Source organism: Ahaetulla prasina, chromosome 5 (genome assembly GCF_028640845.1).
Source record: "Ahaetulla prasina isolate Xishuangbanna chromosome 5, ASM2864084v1, whole genome shotgun sequence".
Taxonomy (NCBI): domain Eukaryota; kingdom Metazoa; phylum Chordata; class Lepidosauria; order Squamata; family Colubridae; genus Ahaetulla; species Ahaetulla prasina.
In genome coordinates, this window is record NC_080543.1 from 37,126,562 (window position 1) to 37,140,405 (window position 13,844).

Here is a 13,844-nt window from a genome sequence, read left to right on the forward strand (position 1 = left end):
AAAAACAGGAACAAAACTTTCTGATTCACTACTTAGAAATAAAACATAGTCTTCAGAAAGGCAGGCAGGGGCATCTGAACCTCAGGGGAATCTTGTTCGAACAGAAACAGCAGCAGGCAAGTTATGTCTTGTGTCAGATAAACATTGCTTAAGACATGAAACTTGGAGTAAGCCCTTACTGGCTGGGCAAATCAAATACTGCAAGTACTGTACATGGGGCTGCTTCTAGAGACCATCTACAAGCTTCATATGGTACAAACAGCAATGACCCAGAGATGTGTGGGTACCAGTAGGTACATACAGCACTTTAAAGTGTTGGTTGTATCTGTTCTGTCCCCCCACCCCCCACGGGAGGCACGTGAACTGACTCAATTAGCCAGCAATTTAGTCCATGGCAGCTATCAACTCTGGCAGCAGACCAGCGAACATCTGCCAAGGTTTTCCCTGATGTTACCAGAGCAACCAGGAAGTCAGGAACAAACAGCAGTCCAGGCCAAATGTTCAGTCAAATAGTTCAGCTCATGTTTTCTCCAGTCAGTTTGTTTGTCCGTCACGAAGTAGTAGAGCAGTCCCTCCTGCTTTTATACCCTGTAGGGTGTGGCTCTGTGACTCAGCATTTTCTAGGCCTGCTCCACCCCTTCTTCTGTTGTTCCCGCCTCTCTTGTGTACAAAATCGGGGATCTAACCAGGACTGATTGTCCACAGCTGGGTCTGGAAGCATTGCCTGGGCGGGGGGAGATACAGGAGACAGAGGCCTCGTCACCTCCTCCACCTGGCCTGCCTCTGGCTCCTGGAGCTGAGCCACAGAGCCCTGCAGAGGGGAGCCCTGACGGCCCTTCCCCCTCACTCTCTGAGTCACTTTCTGGCAGGGGGTCAGGCCCGGGGGGGGGGAGGGGGCTGGAGCCACAACTGTATCATAGAAAGTGCCTTATAGCTTGGCATCAGGTTACCTTCAAAATATCTCTTCATTGGCATAAGTCAAACCACTTTGATCATACTGGGAAAGCATCTGATTGTCCCCCATTTTGGGGAGATTGGTGGACTGAGACTTAGAAGCTTTGTTTTTCTGGCATTGGGCTGACCTTCTGCAATGGCCTCCTGCCATTGTGTATTTGACACAAATTCTACTTCCCTTCCAGTTATATTTAAAAATAGACCTTTTCTAAAGGGAATTGGAGAGCTGATAAAAGATGGTATCTGAAATGTATGTTTGTGCATTTTTTCTGTTGGTTTTTGTATTTTTAATTTTTTTTATTACTGTTTTTCACTTTATGAAATAGGAGTGTGCATGTGAGGATATAAATGATAAACAAACTAGAACATTGTAGAAGAATGTAGGAGTCTTTAATGTAGGTAATTACTTATTACATCTCAGTATGAAACATCAAGAAGAAGAGTGAATGATAAAGGTCTGTGGCCTTCGTCTACTGTATATTCTGATGTTCCGAATATGGAAAATAAAATGAGCATCAACTAGTACAGAGAAGCATATAAAATTTATTAACATAACAAACATCTAGTGAAATTCCTGTCCTGAATTACTCTGTAATATTTGAAGAAAAAAGTTTGTTTAAAAGGATTGGAAGCAATAAACAGAGAAATCCAAGTAATGAAATCAACAATATTGTTAAGGATCAGTGGACAAACGCTAGAAGTTATATTGTTGGTGTCGGTTATCATCCACTTAATCAAAGCAAATATGGATGATTCGTCCAAAACCAAAACTGCAAATCTTTCAAAGAAGCAAGAAATAATAGAGATAGGAAACTTAACTTTGACAATCTGTTGGAAGACAAACTCTTGTCACTCATGGTCCTACAACACTGATAGGTGTTTCACTGAACCCTCCATTAGATATGTTTTAACTTGAATTCCTGCACTGAGCAGAAAATGAATTTCATTGGTCACATGTAGTTAATGACTACCCATACAAAGTTACAACAGCATTGAATGAATTGTATTTCTGAGTGGTCCTCACATCTGTCCCAATAACTCCATGAGCATGTTATCACTTGACAATCAGCTCACACTTAGAATGGTTACAGCAGATGTCAAACTCAAGGCCCATGGGCCGGATCCGGCCCGCAGGGTACTTAGATCCGGCCCACGTGGGAGCTCTGGAAATAGCAAAGGACTAGCCCATGGTGCCACTGCTAATGAAAACACAACCTTTCCGAGCTCCGTTTTGCCTGCAGAGGGTTGCAGGAGTCCATCCCAGCTGAAAATGGAGCTTGGGAGCCTGTTTTCTCCTGCATAGCGCTCTGGCCACAGGTGCTTCTGACGTGAGTGATGTCAAGCTGGCCATTCCCACCCAGCCCCCGAGGTCAAACACAACCCTGATGTGGCTCTCAATGAAATTGAGTTTGACACCCCTGGGTTACAGTATCCCATGGACATGTGATTACCATTTGTGACCTTTCCTGCTGGCTTCCCACAACCAAAATCAATGGGGAAAGCCTACTGTTAAAGTCAGAAGTTGCTCTGGTAAGTCTCTTCCACCCAGCAGCAGCCACCTCTGCCATATCTTACTGGCCATCTGTTCATGCCATGTCTCACTGGGCACCTGCACATCTTCCTTTATCAAGAACAGCAATCCCTGGCATGACCTCACTCATTCTTCACCAGCCATCTGCCTACCATCCCACATCTGGCAGTAGCCTTTCCTAGCCGTGCTGCACTTATGCCATACTGCCAAGTCTCCTCCACCTGACAGTAGTCACTTCCTGCCCCACAGATTGATTGCAATCCACCTGGGGCTTGCAATTTCCTGCCTGCTTTGCTTGTTGGAAGCCATCAGGAAGTTGTGAACTTAATTGCCAGGATAGCTTCGTGCTTTATAACCACAACACTTAGTGGTAGTTCCTTCCAACATTATTCTATATTCTTCTTACCTATGTAAATTGATGCTAATTCATCCTGACCAAATCCTATTCTTGTTAATATATTTTTCTTTATAATTTTTTCAATTTCCCATAAAATATTGAAGAAGCTAATTTTGACAATTATTTGTTGATGAAATTAGAATAAGTTATCTTAGTTTTTAATTCCTACATTTCAATATTTAAACATGTTCCACTCAAACCAAGTTAGTGATATAAAAAATGGATTGCCTTTGACCTACCTATGTACATACACACCTGCGTAATGTGAAAAACATAAAATATATATTGACAAATGGTAATTAAAATAGTTAAATGAGCTAAAAGGGAAGTGTGCTTCCCTCATTCACCCACATGTCAGGGTTGGGGTAGAGAGCTTTATTCAGTCTGTTCCCTCAACAGTTCCATTTCAGGTTTTCAGCTAAGCCCCAGCTGCAAGCTTAGCACAATAATTGGCTCACAACCAAATAGATAACCAAAAGCAAAACAAACTTACAGTCAAACCAAAACAGTCTTGAAAATAAAGGTTTTGCCTGGATAGATTCCAAAAACAAACAGCTCAAAATCCCCTCCAAGATTAGGGGCCTCCACTAAGGCTAGTCAACAAGTCCGGTGGTCCGAGTTTCAGGGCTTGCAAGGAGAAGTCACAGGAATAGTCCAAGCCAGGAGTTTGGGAGGTCATTTTCATCGAAGCCAGCCACGAACAAGCTCCAGACTAACCTTCCAGGCAATGGCCAATTAGTCTACCCGACAAATAACTGGCTGCTCCAAAAACAAACATAAACGCTCTCCGCAACTGAATTAAATCCAAGAGCTGCAGAGTTCCAGAAACACAAACAACCATCTGGCCACAACTCACACAGATTGCTTCCAGCAATGCCTCCCTCTGCCTGCCGTGCTAAATAGCCTCTCCCGGTGCAGCCCAGTAAGAGGGGAAGGCCTTTTCCCCATCAATCTGGCAGATCTCCGCCTCTCTGCCCTATGAGCTGTAGCATCTACCAAGGCCGGCAGCTCCTCCCTCTCTTCCCCATTGGCCTGCAAGCTCTCCCCAGCCGATGCATGTTCAACAGACAGTTCAGGGTCAGGAATATCGGACATGCCAGGAATGCTGTCATTCTCCCCCGAAGCCTCCCAAGGAAGACGTGGATGAGCCATCATCCATAGGAGACATCACAGGAAGAAAGGAAAGGAAAGAGAAGGAGGAAATGTTAAAGAAATGCAATTTTATTGGACAATAACCCTTATTGGAGGGGGAGGAGGGGAACGGGAAAGGGAGGAGGAGGAAGAAGTTGTTATTGCAACAAACATATTTTATATGATTTACTTAATTTATCTATTGCTTCTAGTATCAAAGACTTCATACTCCTAAACTGTCTAAACTGGAAGATTTAAAAATCTTAGTGTAGAGTCTGTTTTAAGGAGAATAAGGATTTTTTTCATTCTTGGATACAGACATATTTCTTTACTTGAAACTGGGTATCAGAGAAAATAACTTGTGGATGTAATAAGAAATCCTTGTCAGTAACATTCTTTGTATATGTTATATTTTCTTCATTGTAAAATAGGTCCCGATTCTAAGTGCTGATGGTCTTGATCATGATGCTGATGAAACAGAAGATGAGGAATCTTCAGAACAGAGAGCTCGCAGACCAATGAATGCATTCCTTTTGTTCTGCAAACGTCATCGTTCCCTTGTCCGGCAAGAACATCCTCGTCTGGACAATCGTGGTGCTACCAAAATATTGGCAGATTGGTGGTCTCTTCTTGAGCCTAAAGAAAAACAAAAATACACCGACATGGCCAAGGAGGTATACTATAACAGGATCAATGGGTCTTTCAATTATATATTGTTCATTTTCTTGATATGATAATATATTTGTTTGATTTATGCTTCACTTTTCTACTCAGGCAAACCCTTAAGACAGCTAACAATTAACAATAAAAGAATAGTATATAAAATTAAAACTAGAACTTAAAATTTAACAATAAAATAAATGATAAATTTATGTAATACCGGTAAGTAAAAGTTAAAAGTGGCAAGCAGAGTGAAGACAAACAAAAAAATTTCAGAGCTTCCATTCCTCCCTCTTTGGTTTATTGTTCTACCCCCTTCGGCTCTTGCTAGACCTGTATAGCTTGGTCCCGGACACCAAAGGCTCTCTTCACTCTTATGTAGAAGAGATCTTTCAGTGAAATATTTTAATAAATATCAAAAGAAGGAATCAGCAATGGCAAGAATTGTGTGAGTAATGATCCAGAACATTTGGGAAGCACCCAAATACAGTGCAACCAAACAAGATAAGTATGTTAATAAGTTTCTTTCAGTTTATTATTTGTTTTTTACATTCGTAAGAAAATGATATGCATGAAAATGTAACTATATTTTATGAGCTATTTAATTCCTCACATAGAGGTTTTCTTACCTTGCATAGAATTAATTTTCAGAGACAAATTTTAAACAAAGATGTTTCTGAGTTAAGTATGAAATATAAGATTATGCTTAGGTAAGGTGATTCTCAGTTATTAAGGAATTAAATAATTAATATCACTGTTCTCTTTCTTAGCAGTGTATTTACAGGAGAATTTAGCATTATTTTAAAATGTTTTACTATGTAGTCCTATATTTCCCTATTTAGAATTGCATCTTAAAGATATTTTGAATATAGAGCTACAATAGAAAATGATAAATACCTATTTATTTTTGAGCCATCTTACTAATTTATATCAAGTAATACTTTTCTTTGTTCCTTACCATCACCAGTCCTGAGCTGGCAAATATATTTTCCTTGTGTCAGATTCACTAATAAGAAAGTTATAAAAATAAAGTTCATCATGGAATTAAAATATTTAAAAAATCCCCATTACCTTGTCTGCAATGAAGCAGCAGGGCTTTGGAGCTGGTTAGTTATCTTCCTCATTGTTTTCTCTGTTTTCTGACATTATTATCCCATTTGAAGATAGAAGAAGTTATAATATTTAATTGGGAAGATCCTTTGACATAAGGAATTATTATTATATTTATCTAAACTAATTGATGCCCTTTATCCAAACAAGTTCAGGTAAAATTGAAAAGTAGTAAAATATATAAATTACTTTACAATTTAAAAAGTTTATGGCAGCTAATGGTATTGTTGAGAATATTCTGTAAATGAAGTGCTACAATGAAAATAACATCATTGTGTTTGCCTGAACATAATAAATAAATAAATAAAAGGTAACATTAATATATTTTAATTCTACTTTAGTATAATTTTGCTGTGATTTTTTTTATATAGATAGTCCTTGAGCTACAATTGTAATAGTTCCTTCCCATAGCAGTTGCAAGTGGTGATGGCCATTGAGTGAGGTGGTCTCGCTTAAGGATCCCCACCTGATGCAGCTGTTCAATAAACTTGTAAATCATTAAGCAGAGCTCAGGGTCTGTCAGAGTAGGCCCTTGAAGGTCTAGTGCAGTCCCAAGCCTGCCTTCTCTGGACCTCCAAGGTCTCCACCACCACCCCAACACACTCTGCTTGCCATCCCTTGGGACCCTGTGGGTATTTCCTTGTTAAAGAATATTTTTTTAAAAAAATGAATACAGTACTGTGCCTCTACAGATATGAGTCTAAAAGTAAGTTCCACATTTTCTATTGAAAAGAAACAATATGACTTAAGTGTTCAGCCCATTAAGGTTCATTCCAAGAATGTGTAAGAAACATTCAATTAAACATATAATTTTTATTCTTTATGCAGTTTAAGAGTATAACAGCAGTAATTAGCAACAAAATCTTGCCATTGAGCCTCCTTAACCTTTCTTTGTTGTACAGGAAGAAATATACATAGAAAATAAAGGTTTGTGTTTTCAATGACATTTCTTATTCTAAGGAAATTTTTTCTTTGTTATGATGTGTATAGGCAGGCATGACACATTTATTTCAGTGAGCAGCTTTCATTTCATTATGGCAATTTTCAAATGGCCATTGGGTGGACTGCTTGTTTGATGGAATAAATGATCTGTTAACCTAAAACTAATTCATTTTTCTCAAATAAATATGCTGTGCCTTAAAGCAAATTATTTGTTCTTCTCATAGTATAAAGATGCATTTATGAAAGCAAATCCTGGCTACAAATGGTGTCCACCTACAAGCAAACCTGTGAAAACTCAGTCACCCACACTAACAAATCGAAAAAAGCTTTGGGCTTTCCCATCAGAAGTTACAAAAGATTTGCCTAGTCCAAAAAAGTTGATGAAAACAGAAGAACCCCCTCAGCTGAATTTTGCAATGGCAGGTAAATTTGTTAATCCCAGTTTTAGAAGCTTACCAGAAGAATACTTTGAATTGTGGCTTTTACTTGTGGAAAGAAAAACAACAAAATTACTAAGTCCCCTTCATATATTCTCCCATCATTAAATCCTTCCTACATTAGAATAAAGGCCTATCTAGTTCTGCATTTCATTCACATAATGTCTAACTGTAGTATCTTCCCGAACCATCAGTATAATATTAGCTTTTTATTTCCCCTGTTATTCAGAAGCTGTCCTCAGATATTATGCTGATTGCAAGTAGTAGCCATTTGCTTAGTGAATTTGCCTAATCATGTATTACTGAATTCCATAATTCTTGTGCGGGAGTGTGTGTTAATTCTGTTTTTCTGCCCTACTCCCATTAGAGAAGACTTAGAATGCCAAATTATACCAACTTCTAAACAGTAAATTTCTTGGAATGGTGTTCCATATGAAGTCTAGACAGTACCAACTTGTTGGCTTTCAAGATCTGCCTGTTTCAAAAGCCATTTGGAGATTGGTTGTATGGTGGGTCCCCTCACTGCATAGGCAATTGTTAGTGCTAGGATTGTTTCCTGTGGTGTGTAAATGGCTTAGAACTGTGATGGTGAACCTATGGCATGTGTGCCAGAGGTGGCACGCAGCGCCTTCTCTGTGGGCACGTGAGCCGCTGCCCCAGTTCAGCTTCACTGCACATATGCATGCGCCTCCTACCAGCCAGCTGTTCTTTGGGTCTCGGCCATGCATGCATGGGGGTGAGGGGTATGTGGGGGGCATGACTGCATGGGGGCTGCAGGTGAAGGGGGCGCATGAGGGGGGCCATACGTGCATGCGGGAGGCACGTGCATGCACAGGGAGGCAGGGTGTGGGGGGCATGCGCATATGCGTGGGGTCTGTACAGGGCACGTGCACGTGGGACGGGGCACATGCAGGGTAGCTACATGCGCAGGGGCTGTGCACACATTGCATTTGGGGGGTTCGGGTGCACAAGGATTTGTGCATACACGCTTTGGGCACTCAGTCCGGAAAAGGTTAGCCATCACTGACTTAGAAATTTATTGTTGTTAGGCTTTGATTTAAAAAAAAAACCGCTGTATATTTTACTTTGTATGTTTGCATGATTTATAAGCCACTCAAAACTATTCTGGAATTAAATTTCATATAAATTTCAGTAATAAAATATAAATAAATATGTAAAAAATTTGCAGGTCATATAGGTATCTTTTCTGATATTTATTTGTCAAATGTATTATTGTATGTAGGTTGATTTTTTTAACTTATTGTGATTCATTTTTCTTAACATGATGTTCTATTTTTTTAAAGTAAATACCTTGTATTAACCTGAATTCTTTTTTCAGTTAAAGGAGTCAAAATAGTTCTATGGTAGTTTATATAGGCATATAAACAGACAGACAGACAGACAGACAGACAGACAGACACACACACACACACACACACACACACACACACACACAAAACACCTAACAGTTTTGTTAAAGAAAAGACAAAATCCATTTTTCCAACATATTTTGAGATACCTTCCTTGTAGGTTAAGGTATGCAGTTATTACAGATTCCTTTACTATTAAAGCTCCAGATGTTTAAGGCAATAGGTTTGCCTAAACTACTTCTAAATAAATATTTTGACTAAAATGTTTCCATATATAATTTCTTTTCTGTCAGATCCTACGCAAATGGGAGGCCTCAGCATGCTACTGTTAGCAGGAGAACATGCCTTGACTGCACAAGAAGTAAGTAATTATCTTTACTGCTTAATTATTTCTTTTTTAAAAAGAAAACGTTTAATAGGTTACATTACTATATAATGTATTTTCACAGCTATTTGGTACATCTTTTGTCTTGGATTAGTGACATCATTTTAACATTTAAGAGATATTTTTTTACTGAAAGAGCTCATTATAAAATATCTACTACTTCGACACTCCCTTCTCCCCCTATATTTAGAGGAGTAGGGGTATGCACAAAGAGAGAGTGAGGAAAGGGAAGGCAGAGACAACCTGTTGCATAACTTCGATTATTTTCCTCAATGATTGATACAGTTCTTTATATTGTACAGCATGAGAATTAAATGATTAAGGAAATAGAACGAAACTTTTTTATATATGCGGTTGCTTATAAGAGATCTGAAATCAAGAGAAAATTCTCCACTTTAGTTGTTAAAAAGGATATCTGAATGACAGTAAAAAAAATAGCTTCAAAGAAAAATCCTCCTTCTTTGATGTGCAAAAGTTTAAGAATATTTCACATTCAAAATGTCTGCATTGTTTGCAATAAACAAGAGTTGAATAATGGTCAAAAAGTATATTTCAATGCAGAGTGGTTGTTTAGAACTCAAAATGGGGCATTTCAGATTTCAAAGGGTTTAATTAAGAACTATTTTCAGATTCATTACATTTAATAACAAGGAAGATTCTGAAACAAAATATGAATATGAAGAGTTTTTGTTTCAAGCACTGCTAGCTGCATTCCATTTCTATTCCTCAAACCATTGACGAACCCAGCTATTTTTTTCATTTTATCTGTTCCATAAAATTGCCCCACTTGTTATGAGGTATTTTCTTCCCTAGTCGATAGTTCACAGGCAAACTGCCATAGTCACTTGATAGGTTAGCTCTGTATTGGGATGGACTTACACTGAAGACTAAAACCATCTCTATCGGACCTGATGGACTATGTGCATATTTCTTAAAAAAGCTGTCCACTGTTATAGCAGAACCCCTAAGCATAATCTTTGAAAAATCCTTCAGAACCAGCTCCCTACCCAAACTATGGTCACTAGCCATGGTCATTCCTATCTTCAAAAAGGGGGACCCCAGCCTAGTTGAAAATTACAGACCAATCTCTTTATGCTGCATCACCTGCAAAGTCATGGAATGAATCATTAACTATTCCATTACCCTCCACCTAGAAACAAACAACCTACTGTATAATAAGCAATTTGATTTCAGGAAAAAAATTATCCTGTAATCTACAACTTCTACACTGCAAGAACATATGGACTACAAATCTTGATCAGGGCAAAGCAATAGATGCAATTCACATAGTCTTCTATAAAGCCTTTGATTCAGTGGTACATGACAAATTACTTCTAAAATTAAAATCCTATGGCATCTCCGGACCCCTACATAATTGGATACTTGCATTCCTGTCAAACAGAAAACAAGTGGTCAAAATAGGGAGTGCCCTATCAAATCCTGAACCTGTTAATAGTGGTGTTCCCCAAAGCAGTGTTCTAGGACCAATGCTCTTCATACTATACATAAATGACCTTTGTGATCATATTATAAGCAACTGCATTGTCTTCGCTGATGATGTAAAAATATTTAACACCACTGACAATGCTGCTACCCTTCAAAAAGACCTTAACTTTGTGTAAGAATGGTCAAACAATTGGCAACTCCAAATCTCAACCAACAAATGCTCTGTCTTACACATTGGCAAAAAGAACCAGAACACAAAATACATGCTGAGTAGACACAACCTTGTAGATGACCCTCACTTTGTCAAGGACCTTGGAGTACTCATATCTAATAATCTAAGTGCCAAAGCCCACTGTAACAATATCACCAAAAAGGCATTAAGAGTTGTAAACCTAATCTTGCATAGCTTCTTCTCCAGTAATATCACATTACTAACCAGAGCATACAAAACATTTGCTAGACCAATTCTCAGATACAGCTCATCTGTCTGGAACCCGCACTGCATATCGGACATTAATACAATTGAACGTGTCCAGAAATATTTCACAGGAGTCCTCCACTCCTCTACTCGCAACAAAATACCTTATGCCACCAGACTTGAAATTCTGGACTTCGAAAACTTAGAACTATGCCGCCTTTGATATGACCTAAGCATAGTTCATAAAATTATCTGCTACAATGTCCTACCTGTCAATGACTACTTCAGCTTCAACTACAACAATACATGAGCACACAATAGATACAAACTTAAAGTAAACCGCACCAAACTCAATTGCAGAAAATATGACTTCAGCAACAGAGTGATCAATGTCTGGAATGCACTACCTGACTCTATGGTTTCATTCCAAAACCCCCAAATTTTTAACCCTAGACTGTCTACCGTTGACCTCACCTCCTTCCTAAGTGGTCTGTAAGGGGCATGCATAAGAGCACCAGCGTGCCTACCATCCTAATGTTTCTACTATTCGTATCTATTTTATGTATCCAATCCATGTTTATACTTATTACCTAATACATTTTTGACAAATAAATAATAAAGGAGCATATTAGCAATGTGAAGCAGCAGATGGAGGCCATGGCCAGGGGAGCCTTTGCACACCTTCAGCTACTGGAAAAGGAAACTAGCAAGCCCTTACAAATCAGGCATTTATCACTTATACAATAAAATATTCCATACTTCCTACCTAGAATTGCCTTTAAAGATAATTTGCAAACTGCTGTTGTTCAGTGAATGGTGACTTGATGGCTGGTGGCAATATCCCATTGAATAATACAATGTACATGCCAAAGTTCCTGCACTTATTTGAAATAGTTTTCCATATCAAGTGCAAAGTGCTGGTATTAACTTACAAGTCCTACATGGCTTGAAACTAATTAAACCTGGCTTGCTGGCTTATTGTAAAGCAGTTAAATCATTTGTGTTTTAAGATACATTTAGAAGATATCTGACTTTTTTTCCCCTTGAATTTTGATTGATTATATTCTAGTAACAATTTTTATTTTAGATGTTTATAGTTTGTAGAAGATGGAGAAATCGAGCATTTTGAATGACTGCTGTGTATTTTAATCTACTTTGAGTCTTTGTGGGTGGCCATTATATGAGCAAGTATTGTAGTGTTTTCTTTACTAGACAGTTTTTCTCCTTTTGTTTCTAAAGAGTTTATTACTTATGAGAGCTTCTGTTAGCTGTCTGAATTCTGCATTGACATCCACAAATTGACATTTACACTGATCTTGGGAACACTTGGAACACTGCTCAATATAAAGCAAAAATTAAATATTTTTCCAACCAAAGCAATTAATATAGGGAATTCTTATTTAACAACAATAATCTAGATTGGTAACTCTGTTGCTAAGTGCTTTGATAATAAAGTGTGACATCACATGCTTGTGCCAACTAATGCTGGCAATTGTATTTATTTATTTATTTATCACACTTTTATACCACCCTTCTCTGAAGACTCAGGGCGGTTTACAGACAAGGTAAAAATTTTACAGAAAGAAACAATTAAGAACATTATTTAAAAATCTGATTCCAAGAATTGGCCCCATAATTTAAAACTAATAAAATATAAAATAGACCCTAATAAAACCACCCCTGTTAAAATTACAATTAGGCCAACCCTGCCCGTTGGAATAAAAGAGTCTTAAGCTCGCGCGTAAAGGTCCGGAGGTCGGGGAGTTGGTGTAGTTGTTCTGATTGCCATTATTTATCCTGTACAGTCATTAACTGCAATGTCACATGATCACAATTTGCAACCTCTTCCCGGCTTCCCTATTGACTGCTTCTTAGAAGTGAAGGTTTTTACAAATGGCAATCATAGGCTGCTGTGACTATTGTAACTGCAAGCCAACTGCTAAGCACCCAAATTCTGATCACGTGATGCAGGGATGCTGCAATGGCTACTACTGCAAGGACAAGAACAAGTGTTCTTCAGCACTGGCATAACTTCAGTATCTGTATGGCTGGTCATTAAACAAGGACAACCTGTAAATGTATTGTTATGCAGTCTTTCCATGAAACGGAGGCCTTCATCCACAAATTTATAGAAGATTAAGGGAATTTGTTAGGCAGTCCTAGGATTATGACCATTAGTTCAGCAACTATTCAGAGTTACAACAGTGCTGAATGAATGGTACTTATGACCAATACTCAAATTCCAGCCATTCCAGCACCCCAACATGTGATTGCTCTCAGGGCACTTAGCAATCAGTACACACTTACAGTATTTGTAATGTACTGCAGTAATGTGATCCCTATTTGCAACCTTCACTAACAGTTTCCCAGTAGCAAAGTTAGCGGAAAAGACAGCAGGGAAGATCATAAGTTGTTTCTGGAAATTGATTCTGCTGCTTTTTCTTCAGGAGCCCCACTGTGAAATAAGAACAAGACCTCAGGAATCTCATAAGCTATAGCACTGCCCTGCCATTCTTTGGCCCTGGCTCACCCACAACCTCTACCAAGCTACCCATGCCCCTGCTGACCCACCCATACTCTGTTACACCTGTCCACAATCCCCTCAACCCACGCATGCTCTGTAGCAACCACCTTGGCTATCCTATCCACAGCACCTATACACCCCTGTACTCATTGCTTGGAATTCTTACCTCCTTCTGCTTAATGACCCATATGGTCCTGTGGTAACGATGGCAACCAGTATTGCTGTTGCTAAGCAATGAAGTCATGCAACATCATGCTTTATGGTCGCATCATTGAATGACAGAAATTCCAATCCCAATTGCCTGAGGACTAGCAGTACTGTAATGCTAACACAGTTCCATTTAGAAAATCATATTTCTATAAAGTTCTAAGAATTTAATTGTAGATTGAAGGCACTTCCTAAAAACCTCATAAATATATTGCAGAACAAAGCCTATGATTAGCATCTTTTCTAATCTTTCCTAAACTTTAATCTTTTTAATTACAAGAAATTAGAAGAAAATATTAATAGTGTTAGAGCAGAAAAAAACTCATTTCCAT

At 38.6% G+C, this 13,844-nt stretch overlaps 1 protein-coding gene across 16 annotated transcripts in view; it reads left to right on the forward strand.

Annotated features, from left to right (window-relative positions):
- Nucleotides 1–13,844, forward strand: part of BBX (BBX high mobility group box domain containing) — a 150,224-nt gene that overhangs the window by 109,390 nt on the left and 26,990 nt on the right. For all 16 annotated transcript variants that reach the window (XR_009155329.1, XM_058185038.1, XM_058185035.1 and 13 more), the window contains 3 exons: nucleotides 4,445–4,687; nucleotides 6,950–7,148; nucleotides 8,826–8,893. Coding sequence is in view for 15 of the 16 variants with exons in the window: in XM_058185038.1 (XP_058041021.1) it covers nucleotides 4,445–4,687; nucleotides 6,950–7,148; nucleotides 8,826–8,893 (510 nt within the window). In the remaining variant the exon portion in view is untranslated. The remainder of the gene's footprint in view (nucleotides 1–4,444; nucleotides 4,688–6,949; nucleotides 7,149–8,825; nucleotides 8,894–13,844) is intronic.